We start from the raw sequence: 12,534 nt of genomic DNA, 5'->3' as shown, positions 1-12,534 counted from the left end.
TTTTCGGATTATGCAAGAGTTGGCGCAGAGCATTGGCTTTGTATGAGGTTGGTGATATATAGAGAGGAAGCAATAGCAGAAATGGAGGATGTTTCGATATCTCTGAAGGGATATCCAGGTACTTCATTAGAGAAATGAAATGAATATTTTCACAACGCATATAAGTTTTAAACGTACCAAAACAAAATAAAAGGAACGGCTTGTTATGTGTAGTAATTTTCTCTTTGGATATCTTTGCAGAAGTGCATGCAGCTCTGGCAGCTGCCTTGTATGTGGACAAAAATGCTCCACTCCTTGCGGAAAACCAATTTGCAATTGCCACTTTGCTTGATCCTCACTATACAGACCTCACATGCGTAAGAGAAAAAAAGCATTGGCCACCAAGCCTAGTTAGTTCTTTGCAACACTTCATCACACTTTCTTAGGGTTCTTCAAGTATATTGTATAAGATTTTCTGTATCATGCATCTTCCTTTCATCTGGGACTGCCCTGCTAGCATGTATTTCCTTTTCTCCTTATTTTCGTCATCATATTTGTAATATCAAGAAACAAAGTTTGATTGTACAATTTTGACATGAATATATGAGTAGTTGCGCTGTTAGGTTGATTTAGAACATGCAAGAATCATGCTGTGCTGTTTATTTATCTATTTATTTATTTTTAGGTGATGATACCAATGTACATAATCTTTTTCAGAGAGGGCATCGGTTGTCCAAGTAATCTGGTTAAATTGGATACTCTAACCTCCAGCAATTATTATACAGTTGGGGTTGGCTATTCTCTTCTGAAATAATTAGTTGCTGTACCTCTCGGTTATGCATTACTGCACTGGGATTTTGGTTTAGCGAGAAAGAAAAAAAAAAGCAAAAATAAAAAATAAAACTACTGTATTAAGACACTGCTTTTACTTGGAGAATGGGAGAAGGGACTGATATCTATGACATTGTTCAATGACATCAAGGATGTCTTTGATTTTCCATCGATGGAAAAAGATTTTCGAACCTGTTTCACATTAGACTTCTTTTTTCTATTAACTAAAGAAGATGAATTCTCAATTTTCCCACCTCCACTGCCGCTGGATAAATAGAGCAAAGCTGTACTTGTATTGATCAATAACAGCATGCGCTAGAAGCGTTTAAAACTCAAGTATTACACATTCGTACATGTATTGATCGATTGCTCCAAGTTAGTTAGTGGGGATATAAACTTTCACTGTATCATTTACATTACAATACTTGGCCTCAACAAGGCTCCGTCGCAAACTTCACAGAAATTCCCATACTGAATAGCTCCTGACAGAGAAGCTTAGCCCCATAAGGTACATTGACCTTCACAACATGCTCGGCAGAATCACAGAACCTGCAGAATGGCCCTCTAATCTTGCCTCCACCAGCAACCGATCTTTGAATGACATTTGAAATATGCAGCATTTTCCACAAATATGCATCTGGGAGAAGTCGCTGGGTGTGAAGAGGCGTTCATGCAAGTTGGCAGCAGCTCCATGGGCAAGAAGACAGTCACGCTCCATCTCACCAAACTTGATCCCACCAAACCGCTTCCGATCTGCTACAGGCTGTCGTGTGAGAGGGTGCACAGGTCCAGTGTTCCTGAACTTGACTTTATCCTCTGCCATATGTATCAACCGCTGATAGAATGTTGGCCCGATAAAGATCAATGAGTGCATCATTTCACCATAATGACCACTATAGACCCTCTCGTGTCCCCATCTTGAATAACAGGCTCTGAAATGTCAATTGATGGATTAAATAAACTGTCAAACCCTGTAAGATACAGATCTAGTCTGAAGACTGGAACAAAAATTAATAAAAAAAAATACCACTTCAACCTAAAGCTTAGGTAAGAAGAACTTGGTCCAAAGTGTTACAATGGTCTAATTATGTAAACATTTTTAAAATTGCATGATACAAATCTGACGCACATAAAAGACATTATCTCGTTAAATATCAATTGATCACACAATATTACCAAGGATCAGCCATATTCATATTTCTCATTGTGAGCATATAGTCAGTTATAGTAAGGAAACTTTCTTTAGAAAAACGTCCAATTTGAATCCAAGTTGGCGTGGTTCGGCAGCAAAGCAAACACAGCTCAACAGATGGAGAGGAAACATTTGATCCCAAATCATGCGGCAATAGGGGAAACAATCATACTGAATGCCTTAATCCTAAATATTACCTGTGCAGCTGATCTGTTATATGATCAATTGAAGGAGTTGTGAAAGGAGTAGCATATCTCATCAAACCACCACAAGCGATTCCTTTTCCCAAAGCCGCCTCAAGCAACTGCCCAGGAGTTTGTCGGGTGGGAAATGCATGTGGATTTATGACAATGTCTGGAACTATCCCCTGATGTGTAAACGGGAAATTCTCTTGAGACTCCAAAAGACCTATAATGCCTTTCTGACCGTGCATGCTTGAAAATTTGTCTCCTACAATTGGTGATCGAACCTGCATCCAAGAATTCAAATATGTAATTGACTACTTTTTGTTCTGTGGAAGAGATTTCTCAAAATCAACCTCAATTTTTTTTCTTCCCCAAACAAGTCAGCTGTCTTATTTTTATTTTTTGAAACTGATGTTTGAAGCATGACCGGAAATACTTGTTACATGTGATATAAACCTAAGTAACATGGACACTTCATAACTGTGTCGCACACACAGATACATGGACACGTTGTGCATTCGATTTCAAACTAGTGTTTCTTCTATACCCTAAAAGACTAAGCAAATAATCTCTGAACATAGTTACAGCATCATGAAATGCCACTTTCATAATTATTTACTTGTAAGGAGGTGCTTTGTAAGGTCTTGACCCCAAGAATCAATCATGTAATAACAATAATATTCTTTTTAATTACTTGTCCCCATGTCCTATACATCATATAGCTCGTTGTGTTGAACATTCCGTATCCTTGTCAGACACCAACATGTGTATCTGAGGTTCTGAGTCAATGTGATTTAGATATAAACATATATTCTTTAAACATGCATATCTCACATGGAAACTTCGCTAAGTAGAATAAAGACAAAAACGTTTTGACTTCCACCAATAATTCTTAGAAACTGATTCGAAAATTATCATAATCAAACAATCGTGTCTGAGAGATAGAGAAGGAAATAGGGGATATACCTGTCGGAGAGAAACAGCCGCAAAATTTGTCCCTTCATCATTTGCTGACAAGATAACTTTTTGCACTTTCCCTCTTTCAGTGTGCTTCAGTTTGATGCTGTGATCTGCCCCAGATTCTGCACACTTACCAATGACTATATCACCACTCTGAAAGTTCGCACCTATAAAGGGAAACCCATCGTCGTCAAGGCTGTCAACACGTCCAATCTTGCTAGGCATTTTACCAAAGTCTATCTTATCCTTTGACTTCATCCGTTTAGTTTCAAGTATCTCTTTGTTCTCAACCTCGGCCTTGTAACAACGGATGTGCTCTGTTCGGAACATGCCACACTCTAACGAAGCTCGATTCATGACTAATGAATCTTCTTGATTGTAACCCTGGTGAACATTTACAGCCACAATGGCATTCTGTCCATTGTAGATTTCAGACATTGGATGCACATTTTTCCCTAAGGGATACTCGGGTTTTCCACGACAATCAGAAATCACTGTTCGGAAAAGAGGTCTTTGGGGATAGTACAGCTGATGAGACAAAGTATCAACTCTAATTTTTGGGTTTGTCGTGGAGAAACCAATTGCTTGCTGGGAGTGCTTCTCAGATTGGTAGAGAGCCCTCCTAGCATGGTCATCGTTGGTAAATGGTATGATACCACAGCTTAGGCCCAAAAGAAAAGATGGATCCAACTCACAGTGTGTGTAGACCTTTTCTTCTGAGAAAAGATACTTCACTCCCCATGCAGTTTGACAGTCCTCTTCTTCTGCAATCCCCACAAGCTCTATTACTCCCTCATTCATTAGAGAGTGTATGTTGTAACCTCCTTTCAACAAATTTATCTTCTTCAGATTTTCAACAACCAAAAGGGGTCGCAGGATTCTCCCAGAATCAGTAAATATACAGACCTCCTCTTGTTGCTGATCCCTTTTGATTTCGACCTACAGTACCATCACATATTTAGAAATTATGACGTTTCACTATAAATGCATACATAATAATGGAATTATATGGATGGGGCGATTGATTATACTGATTGTGCCATCTCCATCAATTCTACAAGGGACCTTCAATAGCTGGCAGCAAACTGTTCTAGGTAACTTGAATAATTGTATATAAGAATGCCATTCTTCTTCATAGAAAATTAAAAAAACTTAGTTAAAAGATTCATATGGATAACTCCCCCCCTTTTCATTTTCGCAATGTTGATAGAGTAAAAAAAGATCCTTACATAAAATTAAAATAGTCATTGCCCCTTGGTTTCAGTTTTTAACATATTTATGCAGGAAATAACATATGGGCAAATAATGCAGCACACATCGCTTATTATCTATGTCGAAGATCTTGTAATCACAGGCCAGAGGCCACATGGTATATTAAATCCAAGAGCTAAAAGACTGCCTCAAAAACAAGTTTGAGATGAGGATAACATATGCTTAGGAATTAGGCTAGCAAGATCAAAGGAAGGCCCTTACCTTGCAAGATAATTAGCATTAATTATGTTGTCAACATGCGTATGAATGTCCTTGACAAAAAGTTTTGAGGTGAAGTATATCAAGCACTCATATATGCTTTAACCATTAAAGATCAAATGGAGGCATTCGTCTCAAAATTAAACAAGTGTGGTATTTGCTTAACAGAAGCTCGGGTATTTAGTACAAGGACTCCTATTTAGCCAATGATAGAAAAACTATTCAGTTTTAAGCATAGCGATATTCTCTATGATGTGTCATTATCCATTTTATGGATGCCCTGCAATCTGCACCTCTTGAAGTTAGTTGTGATACATGGGTTTGATCCAGATGGTCACAAGTCACACACGTGAAACCATGAACTGATGCCAATTGGACTGCATTAATTTAGTATTCATTGTTTTTTTTTTTCTCGGTAATTTAGTATTCATTGTTAGTGGAACTAAGTCACTCCAAGGAGAAAAAGAGGAACAATTGGAGGGAAGTTTAGTGCATGCTCAAACATACAAATAAAAGAAGGTAACAAAAATACACTAGAATAGGTTCGCCATCAAATAGACACAACTTAATTGGTACCTTAACATAATTAGTGGAATCCAGTATCTTAAGGAACAAAAACACATATAGTTGGTCTGAGGTTTAGCGTATGGATAAACACACAAACAAAAGAAGCGAATACAAAAAACAAAACATCAAGGTAGACCTTGTGAAGGAGTAATACTGCCTAGAGGCTACAGTAAAAGACATTACCTGGGGTGGGACTTCCTTGCTGCGTTCCTTTTCAAAGTGTTTACAAGTGAAAGAGAATCCCTGCATACTCCAACCCACTCCCCATTCAGAAAAATCTTATTCTTTCTTTTCAATGACAAAGGAGAAAGATCATCACTCAATTTCTCCATTCTGCACACCAATAGTATGCCCAGTAAAGGCTGAATCGAGTTTGTGGAGACAATTCCAGTGATGGCCATATTCTTTACAAGCCCACAGTTTTCTCCATCTGATGTAGAAAGAAAACACAATTTCCCCCAATGAGAAGGGTGTCTGCATCCAGAAAAAAAATATTTAATACAGAATAACAATACCAAGATGAATCTAACAGCAAATCTATTAATAAACAGATTAAAAATCAAAGACAGCTACAATCATTAAAAAAAAAACCCCCATTCATATACAGTTAAGTCTGTTAATGCATGTAATTGAGCTCAGAGAAATGCTTTTTGAGGGCATGTGAAGCAAAGCCAGTGTAAAAACATCAGAATATGTTCCTTCCTTTTGCAAAAGGTGCTACATCAAATAACATTATTTAACAGGAAAGTAAAATCCAAAACAATCACATTCAAAGTTGGACAAAAAATTTACAAGCATTGAAATTCAATTAAGGTAGATTCTTCAGAACTAGCATAGTGCAGATAGAAATTCATAAAAAAAAATGTTTGGGAGGATGAATATAAGGTTACAGACGTAAAAGCAAGATGCAAAGATCTTGATGTGAAACAAAAATCAACTAAAAGTTCAAACTAAAGGTTCCAATTTCCTATAAATTTTCTAAAAATTCATGACAGGAGCCTTTACGTGTATTACCTACTGATGGCACATGTAAATAATTGTGAGTATGACCTACAATAAGGTGCGACAGTGTTGAAGAGCATTCCAAGGAATTACTGACAATGAAAGTGCCCGATATTCTAAGGACAATGCCTATGCAAAAACAGAATTCTTCAGTACAACAATGGATTGCCAATCAAAAAGGTAGGAAAGGAAACAAGATGTCTAAGATGAATGCAATACTTCAAAGAAACCACAAAATGACAGCTTACATCGCATTCAAGTTTGAAATCAGGAAAGCACCCTTTCTTTTTAGCTCAGTAAAGTTGAATTTCATTAACAGTAAAAATAAGAATAGGCCGAGGAAGCCTACAAATACAAGAGTAAACCAAAAAAAAAACGAAAGCACTTTATTAAGGCTTACGACCACCTAAAGTAAAAAGTGGTAAGTAAATATATGAGAAGAATAAGAAATAACACATCAAAAAGATTTCTAGAAGTTCATGAATGACACTTACGGGAACCTAGCATCTCCAACCTTCCCGGAATACTGGACATGCTGACGTGTTTTCCTCATATCACACATTGTTTGCAAGGGATTCGTTCGCCTAAGGTTTGCAACCACACCATTTATCTTCTCTGAGTATCTGAAATGATGCGACCAAGCTCCAGTTGAAAAGGCCTTCGTAAGACCGTTAGTGATAAGTGAAGCATCCAGATAGTGTTCAATTTGGTTTGAGTCCGCCTCTCAGCATGTTTAATATGATTTCGCAGCTCCCGCTCAAGCAGCTCTCCAGCTAAGTCCAACCTCTTGTTTCTAAAATCATCCTTGTTGTCAGGTTTCCCTTGTCCAGAATCGACTGTCGGAGACGCTTTTACCATGTACCCCCAAAAAAACAAAGCCTTTTGTTTAGACCCAGTAAGCGTAGGGAAATAAGTACTTGTCCAAACAGTCTTTGGTACTTTCCTTTGAGGAAATCTTGTTCCCTTAATCAGCTCATCAATCTTTTTGGAAGAATATCCTCCCTCTCGGGAAACCTTCATGCTGATCGTCCGCATAACTGATGGTTGAGAGGAGTAATTTCACAGAGCTCTCATCACTCAGATTGCAGTCAATCATTTCAATGATTTCTTGTCTGATGGCATACCAAGGGCAAAAAGGAACACCCAGAGAGGAATTGTACACCCCAAAAAGTGCACATTAAGGACCTTTGTTCTTTGAAGATGTTCACATTCAGAAGCACTCACTTCTTCTATTTTCAAATCAACTCTTAGCCTCCTAATCTCAGTACGATAAGAAATATTCCAGTTTGGTTGATCAAAAACCCAAAGTCTCTTCAAGGAAATCCGTTCTTGTGCAACAAAGGCCTGCAATTGACATCATAGGGAGATTATCATCAAAACGTCTAATAAAAACCACACTTCATAAATATAATCACCCGTTCAGTAAAGTAAATTTTCCAGACTACAGTACTACACAAGCCCATTTAGGGATGAAGGATATGTAAAGTTACTACTTATATTCAGCAACTCCAATTCATGAAACAGTGCATACCACAATCAGTAGGGACCACGGATATGCTGTATGATATTGAGTTAGCTTCCTTTGTCATGACCTAAATATCCAACGCAGTATTGATTTCCTGATAGCAGAAAATCCATCTACTTGGTTTTGACCATCTTATTTTTCATAAATCAAACCACAAAAGAACTCTGTTGATTTTACACATTTATGTGGACCCCGAGAATGTATGTAATAGGAAAACAAACAGAAAATGAAGCATCAACTATGAGAGGAGTTAATTTTACCTTCTCTGCACCCTTGACCACAAAATAGCCTCCATGATCAAATTCACAATCATCCTTCTCCTTTCCATTCATCCAACAAAGGTTAGAACCCCCCATTACAGGTATTCGGCCAATCACAACTTCCTTCTTTTCCTCGCTTATACCAACCTTTTGAGTATATGTTTCTTTCCCAGTCTTGAACTTGTCACTAGATTTATTCTCTAGTTTAAAAACCTGATGGATTTTGAAGGAGGAAAAAAAACAGCATGATTTAGTTCCAAAAGAAATAATAACAACAAATGAGAGGTAAGTCAAAAACAGAATATATACGGAACATGCTATAACATATCCAACAAACCAATGACAACTAGCAATATGTCACATCCTAAACACCCAAACCTCCATCAATGGGAAATCCATTGGACCCCCATCTACGGATCTGTGAAGAAATGTCGATGAACACAAGCGCAACTAGCAACCCCAAACAACCAGCACTGTTAACCAAAACACGGTATTCGTGTTCATCACCCCCCTTAGTTCAATTTGTTTGTTCATAAACATGATACAATACTTCCTCAAAACAAAGTAAAACGCAAAGTTTTTAAGTTTTACCCATTTCCATCCTAAAAGAATATTTTTTTAAAGCCTTGTGTCACAGAAGACGATGAACACAAGAAGTGCAACTAGCAACCCCAAACAAACAACAATGCTAATCAAAAGAGCATAGATGACAACCATCCAAGCTCAAACAACAGCTGCATTACTCGTGTTCATCACCCCCATTACTTAATACTTTATTTATTCACAAAATTATTTACACAATTTTCTCTACATACAAAGTAAAATGCAGAGTTTTTAAGTATACCTCAAAGTCGATTTCGACTTTCATCCTAGAAGAATAAGTCATATGCTGCAACCTTGCATGTCTAGGCAAAAACTTCAAAGCTTTACCACTATCATTACTCCAACTTAACCTTCCCAAACTTCACTTTTGCTCTCCTCCAACCACCATCACCCCCTTTCTTCATAACCAGGCTCAACATCAATCTCTCCAATATCATCAAAAACTTTCCCCTGCACTCCATTTTCAACAAAATCATTATAGGAGTGAATCTGATGACTTAACAAACCATACTCCTTAAAAAACGACCTTGATGCTTCTCTATCTTAGAATATATTTTTCTCATTACTCAAAACAATCTTGATTACACCTTTATATAGCTGACATGAGTTAGTTAGTTACAACAGAATGACGTGAGTTAGTTAGTTACAACAGAATGTTCTAGAACTATCTTTGATGAGCTGGCTCTTTGTCTGAAGCTTCATTCTTTTGCTCAATTCCCTCCCTCAAGCTGAAGGGATTAGAAAGCACTGAAAGCTTGCTGGTAAGAAAATGAAATCGTTGAGAAGATAGAGCTTTAGTAAGGACATCGGCAATCTGATCCTTGGTGTTGAGATACTGAACATCAAGAAGTTTACTAGTGACCAATTCTCTGACATAATGATAGTCAATTTCCACATGTTTTGTTCTCGCGTGAAATACAGGATTGTGAGCTAAAGAAATTGCACTAATGTTATCACAGTGAACCAATGGAGCTGAAGGTAGAGAAATCCTGAGATCCTTTAGAAGTACACATATCCAATAGATCTCACCAGCAGTTTGAGCGAGAGCACGATATTCTGCTTCAGTTGACGATCGAGCAACAGTCTTTTGTTTCTTAGCAGACCAAGATAAAGGATTATGCCCAATGTAAATACAGAACCCTGTAATTGACCTTCTGTCCATTGGACAACCTGCCCAATCTGCATCACTATATGCTTGTATTCTGAGATTGCTCTTTGTAAACCATATGCCATGATGTATAGTCCCTTTTAAGTACCTGAGAATTCTTTTTACTGCTGATAAATGAGGAGCTCTTGGGCTTTGCATAAACTGACAAACCATATTAACTGCAAATGAAATGTCAGGTCTGCACCATGTTAAATATTGTAAACCACCTACAAGTGATCTGTATTCCATGGGATCAGGTAGAAGTTCTCCAGTGTGATTGTCAAGTTTGCAATTGGTTGCAAGAGGAGTAGCAATAGGCTTAGCATCTAACATCTTTGCTTTTGTCAACAAATCAAAGGTATACTTTGTTTGAGATAGAAACAATCCTGTAGAGTTTCTTTTAGCCTCTAGACCCAAAAAATAATGAAGAGAGCCAAGATCTTTCAATGCAAAACAATTGCCGAGCTGAGAAATAATCTTTTGATATACACTTGCAGAACTGCCAGTAATCAGAATGTCATCAACATATACCAGAATATAAGTAATGGATGCTGAGTCTTTCTTGATGAATAAGGAGTGATCAGCATGTGAGGTAGAGAATCCAAGAGATAACAGCGCCTGAAATAACTCTTCATACCAAGCCCTCGGGGCTTGTTTTAAACCATATAAAGATTTCAACAATTTGCAAACATGAGCAGGTCTAGTAGGATCAACAAAACCTTTTGGCTGAGTCATGAACACATCCTCCTTGAGATGACCATGCAAAAAGGCATTTGAGACATCTAATTGCTTGATATCCCAATTATAGTAAACTGCTAGAGATATAATAAGTCTGATAGTTGGAGGTTTTGCAACTGGGCTAAAGGTTTCATCATAATCAAAACCATGTTTTTGATGAAAGCCTTTAGCTACCAGCCTCGCCTTATACTTATCAAGGGAGCCATCTGCTTTCTGTTTCAGTCGAAAACCCACTTGTTATCAACAAGATTTTGTGAAGGAGAAGAAGGTACAAGAATCCAAGTACCATTTTTTATTAGAGCATTAAATTCACTGACCATTGCTGCTCTCCAGTTTGGATCTTTGTCAGCTTGAGTGAAAGAAGTAGGTGTACTAGGCAGAGAAGAAAGAGTAGTTTGAAGAGCATGAGGAATAGGATGTTTAGTGGTGATGAGATATTTTGGTTTGAAAATGCCATTTTTGGCTCTTGTGGTCATAGAATGAGTTGAAGAAGAAGTGTCAACAGGTAGTGCAGTAGGTGATAAAGAAGTAATAACTTCAGTAGAATCAGAAGATGGTGGAGTAGAAGTATGAGAAGAAGGGAAAACGATATCATTGCAAAAGGATGAAAGAAGAAATTCTGTAGGAGACATTGAATTTGAATGTAGAGTTGTGTTTTTGAATGGAAATTCAGACTCATTGAATACAACATGCCTAGATATGTAGATACGACCAGTTTGTATATCCATGTACTTGTAACCTTTGTGATTTAAACTATAACCAAGAAAAACGCAAGATTTAGACCTTAAATCAAGCTTATTAGTTGTATAAGGTCTTAACCAAGGAAAACATGTGCATCCATAAGCTTTGAGATTGGAATAATTAGGTTGGACATGAAACAACTTTTCAAGAGGAGAAATATTGTGAAGTGAAACTGAAGGAAGTCGATTAATGAGATAAACAGAGGTAGAGAAAATGTCACACCAATATTTAGGTGGCATCCAAGACTGAGAAATGAGGGTTCTAGCCATATCTAATATATGCCGGTGCTTTCGCTCAACAATACCATTTTGTTCAGAGGTATGAGGGCAAGTGAATTGATGACTGATACCATGGGAGATAAGAAAAATTTTAAATTGAGTATTGATGAACTCACCACCATTGTCGGATTCGACACATTGTATTTTACTACGGTCAAAAGATTCTCAACTAGAGACTTGAAAGATTGAAACACGAGCAAAAATCAGATTTATTACAAAGAGGAAATATCCAACAATATCTAGAATGATCATCCACAATACTTGCATAATATCTAAAACCATTAATTTAAACAATGGGAGATGGACCCCAAAGATCAATATGCAGTAATTGTAAAGGTTTTACAGTTTTACAAAATGAAGAACCAAAAGTAAGTTTAGTACTTTTGCCCATGGCACAATCAGCACACAAATTAAATTGTTTTGAACCTTGAAGATCAATACTGTTGGTTTGAAGGAGTTTGTGAATAACTGCAGCAGATGGATGCCCAAGTCTTCTGTGCCAAGTTGCAACAGGAGCTTTATTGGTGATGAAAGCAGAAGGAAATAGGACTTTACTTGACGAAGTGGAGAGATGAATGGGATACAGACATGCTCAGTTGGACCTTTGAAAAGAGTCCTCCATGTTGCAATGTCCTTTACATAGAAAGCATTTGGAGCAAATATGAGTACACAGTTATTATCATTGACAAATCGATGGACACTAAGAAGATTGTGTTGTATTTGGGGAACATGTAAAATGTCTTTCATATGAAAGTTATGCAAGGAATTATGTGGTTTTTAACCTTGAGAGCGATTATGAAGAATGGACAAACCTTGGCCATTTCCTACAAGGACTTTGTCACTCCTTTGTAGTCCGAGTGTATGGAGATTGGAAAGATCATTCGTGAGATGATTTGAAGCTCCTCAGACAAGATACCGGTAGGGGATTCCTTTGATGAACTAGGACCGGGATAATTGTTAGATCCATTGTAGTAAGAAGGAGAGCCAGCATATTGTGAAGTAGAACCATCGTACTGTGAACCAGAACCATGATATTGAGAACCATGAGGCTGAGGT

General features: G+C 37.5%; 1 protein-coding gene across 1 annotated transcript; it reads right to left on the bottom strand.

Moving 5' to 3' along the window:
- Nucleotides 1–1,082: 1,082 nt before the first annotated feature.
- On the bottom strand, nucleotides 1,083–11,469 carry LOC147472730 (DNA-directed RNA polymerases IV and V subunit 2-like). The gene is given in 16 exon segments (XM_086588371.1): nucleotides 1,083–1,426; nucleotides 1,429–1,742; nucleotides 2,200–2,471; nucleotides 3,154–4,086; nucleotides 5,368–5,396; nucleotides 5,399–5,658; nucleotides 6,681–6,903; nucleotides 6,906–7,182; nucleotides 7,184–7,296; nucleotides 7,299–7,530; nucleotides 7,972–8,184; nucleotides 8,816–8,912; nucleotides 8,914–8,976; nucleotides 8,978–9,112; nucleotides 9,258–10,672; nucleotides 10,777–11,469. Coding segments are annotated over 16 exon segments (5,454 nt in total). The 3' UTR covers nucleotides 1,083–1,241.
- Nucleotides 11,470–12,534: the final 1,065 nt, after the last annotated feature.

This window comes from Coptis chinensis, unplaced genomic scaffold, assembly GCF_015680905.1.
Source record: "Coptis chinensis isolate HL-2020 unplaced genomic scaffold, ASM1568090v1 utg912_pilon_pilon, whole genome shotgun sequence".
Taxonomy (NCBI): domain Eukaryota; kingdom Viridiplantae; phylum Streptophyta; class Magnoliopsida; order Ranunculales; family Ranunculaceae; genus Coptis; species Coptis chinensis.
Note: the sequence above shows the minus strand (reverse complement) of the source record. Positions and strands in the feature narration are given on the sequence as shown.